The sequence below is a fragment of the Salmo salar genome, chromosome ssa04 (assembly GCF_905237065.1).
Source record: "Salmo salar chromosome ssa04, Ssal_v3.1, whole genome shotgun sequence".
NCBI classification, from domain to species: Eukaryota; Metazoa; Chordata; class Actinopteri; order Salmoniformes; family Salmonidae; genus Salmo; species Salmo salar.
The window spans coordinates 46,493,038-46,514,990 of record NC_059445.1 but is presented as its reverse complement, the minus strand read 5'-3'; the positions used below and the strand labels follow the sequence as shown (position 1 = coordinate 46,514,990).

Sequence of the window (21,953 nt, the reverse complement as noted above, 5' to 3'; positions counted from 1 at the left end):
CTGCCCCTTTAAGGATGGCTATCCTGCTAACTAATATAAGGTATAGTGATGTGTAATAAGTATTGGCAGTATTCGAGAGCATCAAAACTGTAAAGTATCATGGGTAAATTGTGATTGACTGACTGATCTACAACTAATAATGAGTAGTTATTTATGATGCAAGGTGACTTGTAGATAAGCTGCCTGCTGCCTGCACTGTCGGCTGCAATTTCCAACAAGCCCAATTGTTGGTTACACATGGTAAAGTGTGTCTAGCGTGTGCAGGTAAGAAAGGGGGAAACCTAGTCAGTTGTACAACTGAATGCCTTCAACTGAAATGTGTTGTCCGTATTTAACCCAACCCCTCTGAATCAGAGAGGTGCGGGGGGCTGCCTTAATCGACATCCACGTCTTCAACGCCCGAGGATTCATGTACAGAATATCACCATAGTCCAATAATGTAAAACATGTGGTTGCAACAATGTATTTTCTTTCTTGAAATAAAAAACAATATTTTGAACTAAATAAAATGCCCAGTAGACCTAGTGCACTGGGAACAGACGTCAATTCAACTTCTATTCCATGTGGAAACAACGTTGATTCAACCAGTGTGCCCAGTGGGACATAATCCACTCACTGATTAGACCACAGTACACAGAGGGCCAGGTAAATTGACATCAGGTCGTTTGAGAAGATACAGGACTCAATAAGCGGCACCTGGGTTTGTAGAGATGCCTTGCATTACATAAGTTGAAGGCTACTGTAAATTAAGAAACTGTGATATCTATTTTGTTTGTTTCTCAAATGCACCAAATGCAGTATTTACATTTTTAACATGATAATTAGGTCCTACATGTATGAATTGACAACACATATTGGCAGTCACAACCCTGTGGCGGCGGCACTGTAATTATAGAAGTAGTGCTACATGGACATATAGAAAGTCGATTATGTATTTACCATTTAGTAGATGTTATACTTTACCTACAGGGTTTATGGTGTTTAACTACAATTAAGTCGGATATTAGTCATCCACACTGAATTATCTTAATGATTTCAGTAATCCATATTGCGTAGGCTAAAATACAACCTCTGCTTGCTTGAAGTTGCGCTGTAGCAGTTCTATTATTCTATTCTATCTGTGAGTCGCGTCTTGATGACGTAGGCGTAACATGTGTGAGTTGTGAGCGAGTACATTGAACGATGGCTGGCCACATATCACAACAGCTCGAGGATTTATTAAATCCTTTGCCCAAGTTCACAGATCCAGAGGACGATCACGATGAAGGTATATTGCACTGTTTGTAATGTTTAACAGGAACTTTTGGCTTTCGATTTGAAGATAATGTTTCCGTTTTTATGTATAAAGTCATTACACACACGCCAGGTAGGCGCGTGGCAACTGCATGCAAAGCTAGACAGTTAGCAAGCAAGCTAACACACTGAAATCACCAATTTACCAAAAACCTCTCCATAACCTGTTCTGATGACCACCGTGTAAACTGGTAACCGTCCACATAGCCATGTGTTTGTTGAAGTTTCAAACTGAGCACAATGAATGTAGGACGGGAGCCACTGGCACTGCGCCATTCTAATAGTTGATCCTGCTAGCAACTACTGGTGCTGCTAGCTAGTTATGTTGACCTTTTCACGAGACGTTGGCTGTTACTAGCTAGCTAATATTCTTACAGCTCTCTCTAAACCTCATATTCATTGCTAGTAATTATGCTTGATATTGTAATTAGTATTCTCACTCTGGCTGCGGTTCAATATACACATCAACATGAACATGACATTATGGAGAGGTGCTTTATCCTGTCTTTCTCTTAAAGACAAGTCGTCTGAGTTAGTCCATCTGTAACATTCTGGCCCTGATAAGTTGCCAGCCACTTTGTATATTGATCAGATAAGACTATGAGCACTTGTCTCTTGGTCATTCAATCTGACTGTTTTGATTCCTTTCAGAAACGAAAGCCAAGGTGGTAGAGGCGTTTGATGAGGGTGATGATGATGATGAAGCTGTGGTTACCTTGAGTGGGCTCCGGAAGAAAGCTATCACTCTGCTGGAAGAGACTGACAAACGGTACCTGGGCAAGGCAACATCTCGTAAAAACCTGCTGAAGGAGATCGAAGGGTCTGGTGAGTTGGAACAGGAATGTGTAATTTATAATAATGTTAAACATATATGTAGGATAATCAATGCAGCTGACCATGGGTGAAAATAAATAAGGAACCTGTCAAGAAAGTTGACCGAGAGCTGTGGTTTGGGTATTTGAAAGGCATCCTTTTTTCCTTCTATCCATGGAATTAGCCCAATTGTTGATCTGACAAAGTTGGCTTGGTGAAAGCAATAGGTTATTAACATTCATCAGATACATGATTACCTTTAGGATGGAGGAAGGTAGGGCGTATTTATTTGAAGGCATTTGAAAATGGTCATTTGTAGAATTCTGCCCTCTTGTGGTTATGTAAGGGGCTCTTTTACAATATGTAACTGGCCACCATTCGGTTCAAAATGAACGATACTGATCAAAAATATAAACTCAACCTGCGACAATGAACGATTTTACTGAGTTACAGTTCATATAAGGAAATCAGTCAATTGAAATAAATTCAATAGTCCCAAATCTATGGATTTCACATGACTGGGCAGGGGTGCAGCCATGAGTGGCGGGTCTGGGAGGGCATACGCCCACCCACTGGGGATCCAGCCCCAGCCAATCAGAATGAGTTTTTCCCCACAAAAGTGCTTTATTACAGACAGATACTCCTCAGTTTCAACAGCTGTCTGGGTGGCTGGTCTCAGACGATCCCGCAGGTGAAGAAGCCGGATGTGGAGGTCCTTGGTTGGCGTGGTTACACATGGTCTGCGGTTGTGAGGCCGGTTAGAAGTACAGCCAAATTCTCTAAAACAACATTGGTGGCAGCTTATGGTAGAGAAATGAACATTCAATTCTCTGGCAACAGCTCTGGTGGACATTCCTGTAGTCAGCATGCCAATTGCACGCTCCCTCAACTTGAAACATCTGTGGTATTGTGTTGTGTGAAAAAACTGTACACGTTAGTGGCCTTTTATTGTCCCCAGCACATGGTGCACCTGTGTAATGATCATGCTGTTTAATCATCTTCTTGATATGCCATATCTGTTAGGTGGATGGATTATCTTGGCAAAGGAGAAATCCTCACTAACAGGGATGTAAACAAATTTGTGCACAACATTTGAGAGAGATACGCTTTTTGTGTGCGTATGGTACATTTTCGGGGATCTTTTATTTCAACTCATGAAACATGGGACCAACTTGCGCTTTTTTATATTTTTGTTCAGTATAGAAATAAATGTGCCTCATGCCACACTGGACTCTATAATGTTGTAATGTCTCCTATATTAGTACCACAAGGCAAATTGCTGGCAAACAGAAGACCATAGCTTTAATGGATTGATGTAGGTTCCTTATTTACAATTGAATCAAGTCCATTTCTATTCTATGCTCAGCTGTGCATGGTCATATCATGTGTAGACGTTTTATTACCATATAATTGCTTAGGCCTACATCTACTAGTGGTCTGTGTTTTGGTTATTCAGTGGAGGAATAGGTTTGTTTTTAATCAAGCTAATCCCTGTTTATCCAAACAAAATGCCTTGATTAAGGCAGAGATTTGCAAGTCAAACACGGGGCCATGCAGCAATCAGTTTAAACCTGGAAGACAACTGATTACAGCATTTAAGATGTTGTGTACACGGCATCCGTACTGTTGTTCAGGTGCTGAGTGGAAGGCCATCTACAACCGTATCTGCCTGCATTAGTTGGAATTGCTACATTTTTATGAACATCATTTTTTTTTCTTAGTTTACTTCAAATCTAAAATTGAATCCTGGTGTTATCATTCAAATTTAATGTGTCTTTTTAGGAGAGGATGAGGACGAGGACGAGGATGATGATGATGATGATGATGATGAAAACGAAGAGGAGGAAGAAGATGACGATGCTGATCTGGAGGCTGAAGATGGAGATGATGATGATGATGAAGAGATTGAGAGTGACATCGCTAAAATGAAAAGTTTGGTGTCTAAGCTGAAGGAGACTGACATCACACTTCCCTCAGTGACAGACTTCCATAAGCTAACAGAGGGAATGGATGATCTTGGAGAGAGCGAAGAAGATGATGATGATGATGATGATGAAGAAAGTGGTGATGAGGATGGAGAGAGTGAAGAGGAGGAGATTGAGAATGAAGCTGACAACGTGGGAGCTGTGATGACTTTCTCTAAAGAGAAAGTGGATGAAGAGGTGGAGAAAGGGAAAGCTGTGAAAGATCAACTTGGTATGTATTTGTGATATAGGCCAGTGAAGGCTCCTCAGAGGAGGAAGGGGAGGACCATCCTCAGTGAATTTCATAAAAATAGTAAAACATTAAAGTTATTATTTTTAGAGAAAACTATACTAAATATATTCTCGTCACCAAATAATTAAAACACACTATGTTGCAATGAAGTTCTACAGTAGCCTCAGCAGCACTCTGTAGGGTAGCACCATGGTGTAGCCGGAGGACAGCTAGCTTCCGTCCTCCTCTTGGTACATTGACATCAATACAAAACCTAGGAGGCGCATGGTTCTCACCATGAGCTAGTTTTGCCTATTCAAACACCTGGCTCAAACAGAGGGATGCTATGTTAGCTAGCTGGCTATGACTATCCAACACCACCACTCTGACAAGTCAAGGTAAACTATACCTTTAAGCACATTTTATCACCTCCTTTTCTCAGTAGACAACCTTGTCATTTATTTTATTAAATCTCCACAGCTCTTTGGGACCAGCTACTTGAGGGGCGAATTAAAATGCAGAAAGTTCTTCTGACAGCCAATAAGCTGCCACAACCACATACCTTCCCAGAGTTCAAGAAGAGGGGCGGAGCAGAGTTTGCTGGAGCGTTGAAGAATAGTGAGTGCTTTTGTTTCTGCTTGCATTTTAAACATTACATTTTTATTTTACAGCTATCAGCAATATGAAATGAATTTAACGTTATTGTTCTCCAGGGGAAAATTGAATACAATTTAAATGGCAAAGGACAATAACATGCATTACAAACAAAGTTTACAACCCTGTAAATGATGTGGTCATAACACTGAATGTTTTGTCTAGACATGTTATCTCCCAGACACAATGTAGAACATTTGTATTGCTTGCCTGCATATGCAATGATCATGAGTGCGTAAAATAAGTTACTTTAAATGCAATGGCATTTGAAACATGAATTTTTAATCATAATGGACAAGGTTGGTGCTAGTGTTATGGTTGTAGTAATTAGTGGATAGAAAATAATTCAAACTATTTGTCTAGTAATAGGCTAGGCTGTCCCTGAGAACATTTCTACCAGAAGATTGTCATAACAAAATAACATTTCCACTCTTTTGTTGTAAGAAATATCTTAATCCTTCTGGTTTCCACAGTAGAATCATATGTGAAAGCTAGTTTTCCTTTCTCTCGTTATTGTTTAAACCTGACCGATTTGTCGTGATTCTTCTACTAGTATTTTTTGCTCAAGGCATGGTGGTAGTCCACCTCCCTCATGAAAATCACTCATACAATTTTATAATCAATGCCTACAGTAATAGGATTCCGCTGGCCATGGGCAATTAATACAGTTTTTCCTTTTTTCTTCTTCTTCTCCTCCACGCGCTGATCTCAAAGCTACGAGACACTGGCTTCTCCTCATTTACATATTTATTGCATTGGACTCAAATCTGGCGAGTGATTGATGTGGATCCTGCCTCCTGAATTTTTAGCGGCCCATTATTATGAAAGGGAGGGGGCTCCGGCGTGCCAGTGTACTTTTGATTAAAGTTGAAGAGGACAGAATCATAAGTGTTCCCCACCTCCTTTCTTTTCCTACGCCCTATGATTTGGAGGGCAAAGTCTCGAAAATTTGTTTTAGTGGATGTTGACAAGATGAGGACTAACAAAAGCCGAGGCAGAACTGCTCCAAAAGATTTTAATCAGTCTTGCTTGGGGGCAATACTTTCTTTCGATTTGTTGGACAAGTGAAGTTAGGAGGCATATTTTCTATTGTAATGTGGCATAACTTCAGTGTATTTATACACATTTTTGGGCCTAATATTGAAGAATTGACTTTCACAGTTAACTCATACTTCCCAAATTCATAAAGACCAATGTAAACTTTACCTCAGACAACACTATGTTCATATCATGTCTGCTTCACTCTACCATCTTGGTTCCCATATCGCTCTGTTAGTTTATAAGGTCCTGTCAGCATGTTCTCTCTCTGATGTTCTGTAAGGTCACAAAGCCCTGAAGGCTCTCCAGAGGTCTCTACTGGAGCTACAGGACCAGCTGCTCCATCAGAACCCAGACACCAGGCCCATCTCCCTGGGCAACACCTGGGGAGCACACAGGTCAGCACTGCCTCTCCTCCACGTCCACAGACAGAACATGAAGTGCTCTGCTACATGAAACACTGTCCTGATTAACGTGAATAGGATGCAATATTTCTCTGAAATGCCCTTGCATTCAGTCTCCTTAGGGCTTTAGAATTGATGGTTGAGTATTATTTTGTTGTTCTGTATCTGTAATATAGTGAGGAGGAGATTCACAGTGAGGATGAAGAGGAAATGAAGGAAGCAGTGGAACCGACAGGTCCTCCCAAACGCAAGCTGGAGATGGCAGAGTACCCAGACTTCATGGCCAAGCGCTTCGCTGACTTCCAGCCATACCGCGATGCCACGCTGCAAAAATGGCACGACAAGACCCAGCTGACCATGGGAAAGAGCAGCAAGGTCCCCCTCCGCCCCCCCCCCCACACACACACACTCATCTGCACCAAGCAAGGACACACGTCCACATGCACCAGCTGCACAGAGCTTAGCTCTTATCACCTAACCAGTCTGCAGTGTGTGTGTTCTCCATCTGCATGCACTGTGCATAAAAGCACCATCCGTCCCTAAGCGCACTTCAGCACTCAAATTTCATAGCTCTCATAAACCAAGGGCTAACATGCCAATTAAAAACCAGACTTCATATTGTCATTTCTTTTCTTCATTGTTCCGGTGTTTTCACTAGACATACTGCATTAGGAATAATCTAATGCTCTTCGTTTTTCTGCATAGGGTAATGATGTTGTAACTGTGTTACGGTTTTGTTTCTGACTCTTCTTTCTCATCTCTCAGGGTTTTGGGGCATTTGACAGAAACATCCTGATCCAGGTGGAACAGGTGCTAATGGACAAGGACAGGCTGTTGAGACGCACCCAGACCAGACGCTCCGAGTACAGAGTCCTGGGCAAGCTAGAGGCCACTGCCCCCGTACCTGAGACCACCACTGCAGAGGGAGAGGTGAGACTGGAGGGGAGGAGGGAGGGTTATGTAGGATGGGTAACATTTGCCAGAAGCATACCACCCTGCTTCTGAAGCTAAGCAGGGTTGGTCCTGGTCAGTCCCTAGATGGGAGACCAGATGCTGCTGGAAGTGGTGTTGGAGGGCCAGCTGGAGGCACTCTTTCCTCTGATCTAAAAAATATCCCAATGCCCCAGGGCAGTGATTGGGGACATTGCCCTGTGTAGGGTGCCGTCTTTCAGATGGGACGTTAAACAGGTGTCCTGACTCTCTGAGGTCATTAAAGATCCCATGGCACTTATTGTAAGAGTAGGGGTGTTAACCCTGGTGTCCTGGCTACATTTCCAAGCTGTCCCTCATACCATCATGGTCACCTAATCATCCCCAACTTACAATTGGCTCATTCATCCCCCACCTCTCTCCTGTAACTATTCCCCAGGTCGTTGCTGTAAATGAGAACGTGTTCTCAGTCAACTTACCCGGTAAAATAAAAAACATGTTGCAAAGGCAGCCAGATAGTGTATGTAGCCAAATGTCGTCCTTTTGACTGCTAGTATCCATACTAGCGAGAACACATCCCCCTTAGGTCAACTGTACAAGAACCTCTATAGTTCAGGTTGCTGCTCTGGTTGGTGGAGGCTGTCACCATGATACCCCCCTCAGTCAGATTCCTTCCAGCTAATTGTATTAAGCTGTTACAGCATTAACTGAGTGGGATACATTTATCTCTGTATCTTAATTGAATCTAGCCAGCAACTGAACTATACTAACCTGAAATGTAGGCAGTGTCGCGGCCCAAAATGATTCAAAGCAAGGAGCATTTGCAGGTTGGTTAATACATTACGGGAGAGAGAGGGGTTGTTTCAGCAGTTTTAGATTAGGGCCCCGCGTGGCTCAGCCATCCCTCTCCCTCCTCCAGAGGTGCCACTTTATCTGGAGAGCAGCCTGTTTATCTGGGGTGTTACATCTGGAGTTTATGGCTTCACCTCCTGCACAACGCTACATGACAGAGAGCTTTCTCTCTCCCCCCCCCCCCTCCCTGGCTCTCACCCTCCCTCTCTCTCTCTCTCTCATCCCTTCGCTCTCTCATCTCCTCTGTTTCTCTCTTAGGGGACAGAGCAGGTGCTGAAAGCCAATACGCATCTGAAAGACCTGGACGAGGAGATCTTTGATGATGATGATTTCTATCACCAGGTAATTATCAGCCCTTCTGCATGAAACATTCTCCTATACTCAACGACTGAACCATTCCTAAAACGTTTTATTTTCTTATTAAAGTGGACAGAGACTATTGCGCAGGAGATGCGCAGCATCAGAAATTGGTAAAGTGCGCCTCTACACATGGTGTTGTGAGTCTGCCACGATACTCCAAGCTATAGGGTGGCACTACGTTGTGTGGGGTGAAGCACAAGGACTGCCCTTGTTATTGTAGTTTTGTCCTTCAGAGGACACCGCCCCGTCCGCTCAGTCTCCCCAGTCTGAAGGCTCCGGAGGTGCAGCTCAGAGCCGTTCCCGGTGGGACTTAGCCCTCTATGCTCCAGTAATGCTCCTGTAATACCTGCATTATGATGTGGCTAACCTCTCACGGCAGGCCGGAGCTGGACTGATGTTTGCATTTACCTAAACTTTTTTGTCAGCAACTTTGTGCATGCCATAAATCACCATTGTGTGCGTGTGTGTGCATGTCTGTCTGTCTGTGTGATGCTGACTCCTGTATAAGGACTCTCCACACTGCTCAGTACAACTGAGGCGTAGTCATTAACTATATCTGTGAACAGAGCAATCACTCACACTGGATTAGAGTCATTATGTAGCGCCAATGGAGCTTTAACAGTTACATTCACTAAGGAAATGCAAGATATGCAGATTCCTAACCTACGTCCTGACCAAGGATGAGGAAACAAGATGTATTAAAAACTGGGTGGTTCGAGCCCTGAATGCTGATTGGCTGACAGCCGTGGTAGATCATACCACAGATATGACAAAACATTTCTTTTTACTGCTCTAATAACATTGGTAACCAGTTTATAATAGCAATAAGGCACCTCGGAGGTTTGTGGTATATGGCCAATATACCACGGCTAAGGGCTGTATCCAGGCGCTCTGTGTTGCGCATAAGAACAGCCCTTAGCCGTAGTATATTGGCCATATACCACACCGCCTCGTACCTTATTGCTTAACTATACAGTACCAGTCAAAAGTTGGGACACACCTACTCAGTCAAGGATCTTTCTTAATTTTTTGGTATTTTCTACATTGTAGAATAATAGTGAAGACATCAAAACTGAAATAACACGTAAGGAATCATGTAGTAACCAAGAAAGTGTTAAACAAATCAAAATATATTTGAGATTCTTCTAATAGCCACCCTTTGCCTTGATGACAGCTTTGCGCACTCTTGGCATGGAATGCTTTTCAAACAGTCTTGGAGTTCCCACATGTTGAGCACTTGTTGGCTGCTTTTCCTTCACTCTGTGGGCCCAACTCATCCCAAACCATCTCAATTGGGTTGAGGTCGGGTGATTGTGGAGGCCAGGTCATCTGATGCGGTACTTCATCACTCTCCTTATTGGTCAAATAGCCCTTCCACAGCCCGGAGGTGTGTTGGGTCATTGTCCTGTTGAAAAACAAATCATAGTCCCACTAAGCGCAAACCAGATGGGATGGCGTATCACTGCAGAATGATGTGGTAGCCATGCTGGTTAAGTGTGCCTTGAATTCTAAATAAATCAGTGTCACCAGCAAAGGACCCCCACACCATCACACCTCCTCCTCCATGCTTCACGGTGGGAACCACACATGCAGAGATCATCCTTTCACCTACTCTTCGTCTCACAAAGACACAGTGGTTAGAACCAAAAATCTCAAATTTGGACTCGTCAGACCAAAGGACAGATTTCCGCCGGTCTAATGTCCATTGCTTGTGTTTCTTGGCCCAAGTAAGTCTCTTCTTATTATTGGTGTCCTTTAGTAGTGATTTCTTTGCAGAAATTCGACCATGAAGGCCTGATTCACGCAGTCTCCTCTGAACAGTTGATGTTGAGATGTGTCTGTTACTTGAACTCTGTGAAGCATTTATTTGGGCTGCAATTTTTGAGGCTGGTAACTCTAATGAACTTATCCTCTGCAGCAGAGGTAACTCTGGGTCTTCCTTTCCTGTGGTGGTCCTCATGAGAGCCAGTTTCATAGTGCATGATGGTTTTTGCGACTGCACTTGATGAAAACTTTCCAGATTCACTGACCATGCCTTAAAGTAATGATGGACTGTCATTTCTCTTTGCTTATTTGAGCTGTTCTTGCCATAATATGGACTTGGTCTTTTACCAGATAGGGTTGTCTTCTGTATACCACCTCAAGTCAAAACACAACTGATTGGCTCAAACTAAAGAAATGCATTCCAGGTGACTACCTCTTGAAGGTGGTTGAGAGAATGCCGAGAGTGTGCAAAGCTGTCGTCAAGGCAAAGTGTGGCTATTTGAAGAATCTGAAATATAAAATATATTTTGATTTGTTTAACACTTTGTTTGGTTACTACATGATTCCATATGTGTTATTTCATAGTTTTGATCTTCACTATTATTCTACAATGTAGAAAATAGTAAAAACTGTTGAATAAGTAGGTGTTCTAAAACTTTTGACGTGTGTGTATATGTACACAGTTGAAGTTGGAAGTTTACATATACTTAGGTTGGAGTCATTAAAACACGTTTTTCAACCACTCCACAAATTTCTTAACAAACTGTAGTTTTGGAAAGTCGGTTCGCACATCTACTTTGTGCATGACACAAGTAATGTTTCCAACAATTGTTTACAAACAGGTTTTTTCACTTATAAATCACTGTATCACAATTTCAGTGGGTCAAAAGTTTACATACACTAAGTTGACTGTGCCTTTAAACAGCATGGAAAATTCCAGAAAATGATGTCATGGCTTTAGAAGCTTCTGATAGGCTAATTGACATAATTTGAGTCACTTGGAGGCGTACCTGTGGATGTATTTCAAGGCCTACCTTCAAACTCAGTGCCTCTTTGCTTGACATCATGGGAAAATCAAAAGAAATCAGCCAAGACCTCAGAATTTTTTTGTTGTAGACCTCCACAAGTCTGGTTCATCCTTGGGAGCAATTTCCAAATGCCTGAAGGTACCACGTTCATCTGTACAAACAATAGTACGCAAGTTTTAAAACCATGGGACCACGCAGCCGTCATACCGCTCAGGAAGGAGACGCGTTCTGTCTCCTAGAGATGAACGTACTTTGGTGCAAAAAGGTGCATTTCACAAAATGGATGGAAAATTTGTGGATATATTGAAGCCACATCTCAAGACATCAGTCAGGAAGTTAAAGCTTGGCTGCAAATGGGTCTTCCAAATAGACCAATGACCCCAAGCATACTTCCAAAGTTGTGGCATAATGGCTTAAGGACAACAAAGTCAAGGTATTGGAGTGGCCATCACTAAGCCCTGACCTCAATCCCATAGACAATTTGTGGGCAGAACTGAAAAAGCGTGTGCGAGCAAGGAGGCCTACAAACCTGACTCAGTTACACCAGCTCTGTCAGGAGGAATGGGCCAAAGTTCACCCAACTTATTGTGGGAAGCTTGTGGAAGGCTACCCAAAACGTTTGACCTAAGTTAAACAATTTAAAGGCAATGCTACAAAATACTAATTGAGTGTATGTAAACTTCTGACCCACTGGGAATGTGATGAAAGAAATAAAAGCTGAAATACATCATTCTCTCTATTATTCTGACATTTCACATTCTTAAAATAGTGGTGATCCTAACTGATCCTGTATGTAAATATATTTTCACTGTGACTAGTGTGTACACCGAGTGTTCCCCTGTCTCAGGGCCTGGAGTCTCAGGGCCTGGAAGCTCAGGGCCTGGAAGCTCAGGGCCTGGAAGCTCAGGGCCTGGAAGCTCAGGGCCTGGAAGCTGGCCATACAGAAAAACCAAGCCCCATACTAGCAGAGGAGAGCCGGGGGCTTAATTGGGGACATTAATGAAGATTCTCTCTCTCCTGATGGGGGTCAGGGAGAGGGCTGCATGGTGGCTGATTTTAAACAAAATGGTCCAGTTAGCCATGACACGGCGTTACTATCTCTGGGGGGGAACTCAAAGGAACATGGATGAGTAGTGGAACCACTGCCTGTACTGTGGGACTGTGTGGATTGTGTGACTGTATGATGAATGAGAGCTGTCCTCTCCACCACAGCTCATTAAGATGTTGTACTGTGAGGTCCACTGATGATGATGCTCTGGGGTCCTGGCATGTTGTTGCTCTGCTAACTGAGGCTGATGCTCAGCAGTGCTTCATTCTGGCAGAGACTGGGCGGTCTGGGCCCGGGTCCTGGGATTGGCTGCTGGGCTGACACTGATGAAGAGGTTCTGATTTAAGTGAAAGGATTTGCTGCTGGGACAGAGAGGGAGAGCTCTGTACTCTGGTGAATGAACAGGGGGTGGGGTAAAGATGTCTACACACACACAAAACTAAATACTGTTTTGAAACGCGAAACTAAGTCTCCCCCTTTGCACTCTTTCCCTCTCCCCTTACTCTGTTCATCTCAGCTTCTGCGAGAGCTTATTGAACGTAAGACAAGTGCTGCAGACCCCAACGACCAGGTGGCTATGGGCAGGTGAGCGACGTGTGTGTGTGTGTGTGTGTGTGTGTGTGTGTGCATGCATCTGTTTGTGTGGGTCTAGGATGTGGGGTTACCCCTCTAGGCTTTTTCTGATCGGGGCCCTCTCCTCTCCTATTCTTCCAGACAATGGCTGGCCATTCAGAAGCTCCGCAGTAAGATCAAGAAGAAGGTGGACACCAAGGCCAGCAAGGGCCGCAAAGTCAGGTGAGTGGAGGGAACGGAGAAAAGGTGTGGAGGGAACGGAGACAAGGTGTGGAGGGAACGGAGACAAGGTGTGGAGGGAACGGAGACAAGGTGTGGAGGGAACGGAGACAAGGTGTGGAGGGAACGGAGACAAGGTGTGGAGGGAACGGAGACAAGGTGTGGAGGGAACGGAGACAAGGTGTGGAGGGAACGGAGACAAGGTGTGGAGGGAACGGAGAAAAGGTGTGGCGGGAACGGAGAAAAGGTGTGGCGGGAACGGAGAAAAGGTGTGGCGGGAACGGAGAAAAGGTGTGGCGGGAACGGAGAAAAGGTGTGGCGGGAACGGAGACAAGGTGTGGAGGGAACGGAGACAAGGTGTGGAGGGAACGGAGACAAGGTGTGGAGGGAACGGAGACAAGGTGTGGAGGGAACGGAGACAAGGTGTGGAGGGAACGGAGACAAGGTGTGGAGGGAACGGAGACAAGGTGTGGAGGGAACGGAGAAAAGGTGTGGAGGGAACGGAGAAAAGGTGTGGAGGGAACGGAGAAAAGGTGTGGAGGGAACGGAGACAAGGTGTGGAGGGAACGGAGACAAGGTGTGGAGGGAACGGAGACAAGGTGTGGAGGGAACGGAGACAAGGTGTGGAGGGAACGGAGACAAGGTGTGGAGGGAACGGAGACAAGGTGTGGAGGGAACGGAGAAATACAGGTTCACTAGAATATTTCCTTTTCTCCACATTCAAACTCTCAGAATAATTTAGTTTTTCTTTGTTCCATTTATGCCAGTTGGGAGTATTGGGTCTGTTTTTACCATCCACTGCAGAACAAGCTCTTTATTTCTCTGTCCAGGGAGGCTCCAATGACTGAATTTATGAAAATACCTAATACATTTCACTTCCTCCGATGCTGGTTTTAATGCCAGTTTATCTATAGTCCTTTCAGTTATTTCAATTATTTTTTTTATAGAAAATGTCTCCCTCTATTAATGTAAATTACATTTCCATGTGGCCTGATTAAATATTTGAGGACTCAAATTGATAATTTGTATTTATACATATAAAACTATTTGCCGGTGGAAGAATTGCAATTACAGCGTTTGTTTTCTCCATTTATTCCAAGTGGAAAGGTCAGCCTTTTATTTGGGGCCTTTTGTACCCATTGTTTTTCTCTCTGTTTATCTTCTACGCACAGGCACACAGCACAAACAAATGGACTCAAACACTCACACACACATTTATTAATGGACAAACCAGTTACACACACTACATAATTGAATGTGTGTGTGTGTGCTCTATTTCTGATGGTGTTTGTGTATGTGTGCTTGCGTGTGTCTGTCTAGGTTCCACGTCCACAGTAAGCTGGTGAACTTCATGGCCCCCATCGACCACACCTCCATGAACGATGGCGCACGGTGAGCATCTCGTTGTTGACGCATCACAGGCGTAAAGGCAGCGCTCTTCACCACTGGCATGCCAATATTGACCTGTTCTTCAACCCATCACCTCCTCCTTTATCTTGGGGCTGTTAGTCACAGATCTCAGTGTTCTATTCTCCTGTCACAGCCATACATTTGACTCACACACCTGAAATGACTGTCCCCTGGACAGCTACCCTCTCATAAATCCCTGTGCCCTGCTTTGCTTGCCTGCTTTCACACCTGCATTGTTCCCCCTGTACTATTATCTGCCACCTGTAGTTGGCCGGTGAGTGTTGGTGGGATTTGTAAATGAGATGAACAGGTTCTTCAGTTGTAATTTGTAGGCTGCTGACTGTCCTATTATACGTGAGTTTACAAAGGACATAGAATGAGTGTCGCAGTTTCCACATGATTCTCAGCGCACACCTGAGACGGAGGGGACAGTAAATGGCTAGGCGCGTCCTCTGCCTCTCTCCCTCTTATCTGTCCTCTTCCAGTATATACTGCAGGTGGAGTAGCGGAGGCCGTGTGTTGTGTTCGCTGTGAGACGACAGGCATTCTAAACAGGGTAATGACTGCACAATGGGCTGCCCTTCCTCAGCCCTGCCGCGTGTACCTCCCACCTCATTTCCATAGCAATCAATGGCCTACAGTAATAATGGTGATGTATGGCCGTTGCATCAGGCTGGCCGTTGACCTTTCCTAGAGAGCCACACTGGCTGACCTTTGGGAATGAATGCCCTGGCACAGCCCCCCCCCCCCCAACCTCTATACCTCCTGTCCCCTCCTCCCTCTCTCCTCCACCGCTGTGCTGGCTTTACGGACGCAGCCCGCCATGCTCCACTGGCTCCATGAATGTTAATGTCGGGGGGGGGGGCTGGCACACAAAGGGACAACATACATGTGCGCACACATGCATGCATACATGACATGCACATTTAAGTCCTCTAGAAGGTATTGAGACATTCATCATGGCACATTTCTGCATCGGCATGTGACATATAGGATATGCACTTTTTAGGCAGGCTGCACTTTCAACACACACACTTCAGGTCCCCTGTTGTCTCTTGTCTTCTGTCCATTGCGCACACAGAGACGGTCAGTCCAATATCAGCCTGTCATCCTGGTGCTCCTCAGTATTCCCCAGCCGATGTTTACTGAGCTCAGGCAGAATGAGAATGTATGCATTACGTGGTGGTGATCAGTGTGTATTGTATTCCTTGACCCTGGTGGCGCATTTCAAACAGGGATTAAGTCCCTCCTGTGGCTGGATACAGGCTGGCTGCCCCTTGAGAGCAACACAAGGCCCCTCTTTAACTCAACACATTACACATGAACTGGGAACCTGCACTGACTGGTTATGCTGTAGTGGACACAGTTTTGTAATAGATTTTAATCGGTATGGTTGTCCACTGCAGTAAACAGAGCAGTGCAGTGTGGGAGCTTTGGCTGTTGTCCTATCCCATTTGAAGTGGACCCACAAGCAGTCTTAACATGACTGGCTGCACTCAGACTAGACCAGTGCAGGCCATCGGACTCCTTTTAATAATCTCAACACAATTAACTGAGACATGTCACTGCTTGTGACATCACATACCGCCATCTAGTGTCTGTTTCATAATGCACAGACACATAGGCTTCACCTGCTGTACATTTGCATGTATACGCTGAACATGTTTTATGGATGTAGAAAATAATTGTGCAGATAGTCGGACACAAACTAAACCAGCCCCGTCTCAAAATTAGGCCGTATTTATCTGTCTGTCTGAGTAGAGCCACTTTGACTGGAACATTTGACTGATTGAAATGACTGAGCTGGTTAGGGGAGATGAGTCTCCAGGAAGGCAGTTCAGAGATGGAGAGCAGCTGGGGCCTCTGATTCCAACCCTGCCTGGCTGTGTGTGTTTGTCTGCTCTTTGTCATCGACAGGCCAGCCCCAGACAGAGTGACAGGCACTTGTGTTCACGCAGTAATCAGAAGGCCCTGGGCTCCATAAAGACCCCTCTTTGTCTCTCCTCTCATCTGGACTGTTGCATATTACCCCCCTAATTGGAATCCTGCAACTGGGTCACTGGCATTGTCTCTCAAGTGCCGTCAAGTCGTTGAGACGCATGAATGTGGAATTATTTCTTCTCCCGATGCATCGAGACCTCTCCTCCCTTTCTTTTATCTCCCCCTCTCACCCACTGATTTCCTCTCTAGTCACATTCAACTGTTCAGTCTGTTGTCGACAGCCAGGTTTGATAGTACTTTTACCATGATTGTTCTTGGAAAAAAAGTCATGTTTAAACTTGGATTTTTCTTGGTGTAGGACTGAGTTGTATCGCTCACTATTCGGGAAGAACTCGTTTGCTGAAAGTGCGGTGCGGGAGTGACGGACAACACAGAAAGAACCCAGGAGATAAACCTCTTCCTCTGGTCCAGTCCTGCTCCTCTAAAAGGTTATGGACAGTATCAGTCTCAAGGTTAGTTCAGACTGGACCAGACTGGTTTGGACTCTGCTTCAAAAAGGCTTGAAGAGACTGCTTTCTCTACACATTTTGATACTGTCAGGAAAAACTACATTTTTGCATACTTGTTTCTATTATCCCCTTTTTAATGTCTCTTTCTGTGAATAAATACCAAGGTGATTTATGCCTGCTGACTTATTGGAGGGGAAATTAACAAATGCAGATTTTGTTGGTGATTAAATGTTTTGTGTTTTTTATTTACTTATGGGGGATAACACTTGCAACCTAATAAGCAGCCATGCCAAACCTGCATAAAGCAATTCCTCTAACTTTCTCCAAACAATCCTGTTCTTTCTGCTCCAGTAGGAGTAGGAAGGGCCTGATGCTGCAGTTTGTCAGTGATTAGTGCTGGAATTAGCCAGCCTAGCGTGCCTCCACAAATGAGCAAAGCCCTCTGGGAGACCGGAGAGACCAGGCAAGGAACATTTCCAATTATACCACCGAATGACTCATTTTCTTATTGGGCCTCCCATAATTGTGATGGGTATTGGGTGTATGCAACTCAATTTGTCTTACATATTTGTTGGTAGGATGGTAATAGAGTTGACGGAGCCAAGGGGACGATATGAAAGTGAGACGGGGGGAAAAAACAAAAGGGATGAGATGGATCCCTCAGTATTTGTTTGATCTGTCTCATCTCTTTTAAGACTGTTGAAGTTTGAAAAAAAGAGTGCCACTGATTATCTGTGGGTTGATGCATGAGAAGAGAATATCATTTTGGAGTAGTCAGAAAAATGTCTCTCCCCAAGTCTACTTTTTCCCTCACTGCATTTGGCAGAATTAGTGTTGTGATAATCAGGATGATCCATTTAATTGTCAATCATTTTGTAATAATGCAATGTGACTCCAGTTGAGTTTGAAATGCCAACTCAATCTTGCTTTTGCCGCGTTTCATTCCGCTTGAAAAAGCTAAACAAATGTCAAACCAGGTAAGTTTTATTTTATTAAATTTAAATAATTCTAGTTCACTACAGTAAACACATTCACCTTTCTCATTCAGCCAATCACCTCATTAGTAACAGGACTACCAGCAATAGACAAATAGAACTTAAGACTAGCACTGTGCATGAAGTCATCCTACATTGCAAAATACAATTACCTTACATTGAATCAAATATTATGTTAAATTTGAGGCTCTCCAGCAGCTAGGCCACCATCACTTTGCCATAAAGAAACTACAGGATCCATCACTGTTCCTCAATGAGCATAACCAAGTTTACACAATACTATCATTTTCTGTGTCACTAGTTACCACAGCCACAAAGTCAAAATGGCTATATTGTAGCTTTTTGGTCTTTAAGGTTAGGCATGTGGTTAAAACTTGTAGAAATACGCAAGGTTTTAGCCATAATGACTTTTTGGCTGTGCTAACTAGTGACGACCCATTTTCTCCTTGGAAAGTACGTCACAAAACAAACTAAAATTTACAGAACATTTTAAAAGCACACCTTTTGTAATACTGAATGTATAATTATAGTGTACACTACTTAGTTCTCTTTAACATGATTGCCATTTTAATAAATTAGTCACCTAAATGTTTTACATATTGTTAAAAAATATACCCCATGGGAGGAAAAAAATGGAATTCTTAACCATTATGGCACCATTAGTGTCTGCTTTTGTGTCAGTCTTTTAGTATACTACAAAACAAGCTGTGCTGAAGCCTAATGGAAGTCATAGAACAGTAAGGTGCATTCAGAGAGGTGCTGACAGCTGCTATTCTATCCGCATCAGTGTGCCTGCCTGCCCAATGGCTCACCCCAGGGCCTGTGTGGGGGTGGTTGGGTCTGAATAGGGCCCTCTTCTTGCCTCCTGCTGGTCTCTTCTCTCCAGGCCCAGGGCAGAACGACCTGCTATCCCCATCACAATGCCACGCTCTACCTCCTACCCTGGGTTTAATCAGTAATTAAGTGCGCCGTGCAAAGGTGTGCAAACCCTCCACCCTCGTGAACCCTCCCAGCAATCTGCTGCAATTTTATTGTCAAGATCGCCATCAAAACACTCAAACCCAATGCATGTTTTCCTGTCCAATAGGACAGAGGCTCATTATATGATTGCAAATGAAGAGCTGCTTCCACCTTGGCCAATTGTGTGGTCCCCAAGCTTATCATTCATGTTAGTTATACAGTATATAGTTTCTGGTCTTGGCTTTGTCTATCATTTTTGTACTTACATAGATATCACAACTAACACATTCTGTAAGACGTATAAATGCATTACCCTGGACATCATACGAATAAATAAATCCATTACCCTGTGTCTCAGCTCTCCCCCTCCCTCCAGGATCATTGACAACATTTTCATCAGTAATAGCACAGCCTCCGTGGCCTGCCATGTTGGCTCCACCAGCCCCAGTTTCTGGCACAGTTCCACTGCACCTGAGACAGTGGGGCCATGCTGGGGAGAGGAGAGGCCCTCTAGGTGGCGGCCGGGGCGGCATCCATGGTGGACAGGATGCGGACCACCTCAGCACGCTGTGTAGGGGAGATGTGCTGCGTCATGTGCACAATGGAATCCATGGCAACCTCAGGGTTTGCTTGGACCAGGCTAAGGAGGAGAGAACGGAATCAGTGAGATTAAGGAGATGTACAGTCAGGTAAAAAGGTCACATGGAATAAATAGATTCTGTGGGAATCAGTGACATTGCACTTTCCTGACACCAGGAAATATCCCACTGCATAAACATATGGTACAATACAAGGCTTTGAGCAGACTTCTACCACCATCTCAAGGCTGGAAGGTTTCCAGTGACATGCCAGGCTGGTCACTAGAAAAACATGTCGATTTCGGCCGTTTGAAAAGACCTTGAACGTTGATATGCCGTCATCGGTGCTCACCAAACAAGTGAAACTATGAGATCAGGTTGGATATGCCTGTTAAACAAGCGGTCTGTCTCACCTGCGGATCTGCTTGAGGATGTGGTCCTGCGGATGTACTTGATGTTCTCGTCGATGACAGACCTGGCGCCCTCCTCCTCCTTCAGCTGCTTCTCCAGCCACTCCACTACCTCCTCATTGCTGTCCCATAGATAAGCCTACACACACACACACACACACACACACACACAGAGAGAGAGAAAGATTTAATCCAACTTCTCAGTGACATTTTTTGGGGCTAAGGTTTATCCATATCAGTGGAAAAACCCACGTCTGAACTCATGTTTGTTTCGGGCAGTAGAGCACTACAATCATTTTCTCATAACCTTGCTTGTCTGAATGGGGGAAAAAATGAAACTACATTTTCCTATCAGAAGTGAAAGTGCGAGAGCTACAAAGTAGGTGCCTGATGCTTTTTTGACTGGACCTGATTGAGAAATACATATTCATGAGGGCAGCCAGTCTCTGATCCCAAACAAAGGCAGACGGGGGCTTAGGCAGATTGGGAGGGCTGTAATGGGCTCACGCTGTTTTAAGAGCTCTCCTGCTTGTAGTCCGCAAGAACATTTAATGCCCTTATTAATCATTTTTAATCCGTTTGCTTTTAATTAAGAAACAGCGCGTGGCTCTCCTATCTGCACGTGCCAGGGCTCAGATTAATTGTAGCTTAAGATAGCCGGGCCTGATTGGGGTAATGTATTAGCTAACAAGACGGCCGCTTCTAAAGATATACTCTCAGTCTACCTCAGGAGCTGGGCTTTTTCAAGTCACCCCTGAAGGCAGCAGTCTGGGCTGAGGGACATATTTTCCATCACCTATAGTTATTTCTACCTAGCCATAACCGAGACACCACAACTTCTGGTTGGAAATTGACCTGATAATGTTTTTGTTGTTTATGACTGAAGGAAGGTATAGCTGCATAATCTCCTGAATCTGCAGCCTCTAGTTGAGAGTGACGGTCAGTGTCTCTGTGCTGTGGAGGGCTGGTTTGAGGAAAGTGGAGAAGCAGGTAGTGGACATTCACCTTGACGGTCCCCTCAGCCTCTACGAACCAGCGTCTCAGCATGGCCTGGACCTGTCCATCGGTCAGCTCGCTGTTGGCCACCTGGATCTTCCTCTTGACCGTGTCCTCCAGCAGCAGACGCCTCAGACGCCAGTAGAAGAAGTGACGTGATGTCCGCCACTCCAGGATATCCTGGGAAACCACACACACACACACACACACACACACACACACACACACACACACACAGCTTCAGAGATGAGATATCTCACCGACAAGCAATACTGGCTGACTGATATTAGAAAATGTAAATATAATCTAATATTGTGTAATTATTGCCCCCCCCCCAAAAAAAAATATGACATTACTCAATTTACATAACTAAACAGATTTTGAACTGAAGAGAATACTTTTGTACGTCATGATATGAGAACTTCTGAGTGCAGGAGAGTCTCCAGAGAAGTAATCCGTCCTTGGTATTCTACTGAGCACCTGTGTGGCTGTCAATCAGATTCTTGTGCGGTTGCATTTGCAGGCACCTATCACTGATAATTGTGCTGTTGCATTTGCAGGCATCTTGAGAGCAACTGAGATTGTCATCTATTTTAGAGATACTTCAGTATACAGAAATGCCCTAGCAGCCTTCCTCTCATGAACCCATTGTGCGTACGTGTGTGTGTGATGGAGAGAGCTTGGAATCCTGCCTGGGGCTGTTCTGTGCTTGCTGAGGTGATGGGCCGGGTCATCAGCAGGTAATTATAAAGACACGTCTCACAGCCTGAGAGAGATTGGAACAGTCGTTTCCCTAGGCATCTACTGAACACTATATTCCCTAGGCATGTCATCGACTGCACCAGTCTACTGCATTGTAGGTAACACAGGCTTGGTTACTCACATACCGCATAGATACAGTTCTGTGTATTGGAATGAGACACCATAAAAAGCACTTTTTAATGTAATATTTCTTCACATATAGATAGCTATGTGACCTTCA

The 21,953-nt window shown here is 44.4% G+C and overlaps 2 protein-coding genes across 2 annotated transcripts in view; one reads left to right on the top strand and one right to left on the bottom strand.

Moving 5' to 3' along the window:
- The first annotated feature begins 1,132 nt into the window (after positions 1 to 1,132).
- LOC106603273 (protein AATF) lies at positions 1,133 to 17,204 on the top strand. Its single transcript, XM_014196706.2, has 12 exons — positions 1,133 to 1,267; positions 1,945 to 2,118; positions 3,889 to 4,302; positions 4,783 to 4,920; positions 6,278 to 6,392; positions 6,575 to 6,773; positions 7,164 to 7,328; positions 8,439 to 8,522; positions 12,898 to 12,965; positions 13,095 to 13,175; positions 14,493 to 14,564; positions 16,882 to 17,204. Exons 1-12 carry the CDS (start codon positions 1,183 to 1,185, stop codon positions 16,943 to 16,945), a joined length of 1,659 nt encoding a protein of 552 aa, XP_014052181.2. The 5' UTR covers positions 1,133 to 1,182; the 3' UTR covers positions 16,946 to 17,204.
- Positions 17,205 to 18,000: 796 nt separating this feature from the next.
- LOC106603271 (acetyl-CoA carboxylase) overlaps positions 18,001 to 21,953 on the bottom strand; it is a 74,463-nt gene continuing 70,510 nt past the window's right edge. The window contains 4 exon segments of the mRNA XM_014196704.2: positions 18,001 to 19,627; positions 19,979 to 20,006; positions 20,009 to 20,114; positions 20,981 to 21,151. Coding sequence (XP_014052179.2) covers positions 19,498 to 19,627; positions 19,979 to 20,006; positions 20,009 to 20,114; positions 20,981 to 21,151 — 435 coding nt within the window. The 3' untranslated portion in view covers positions 18,001 to 19,497.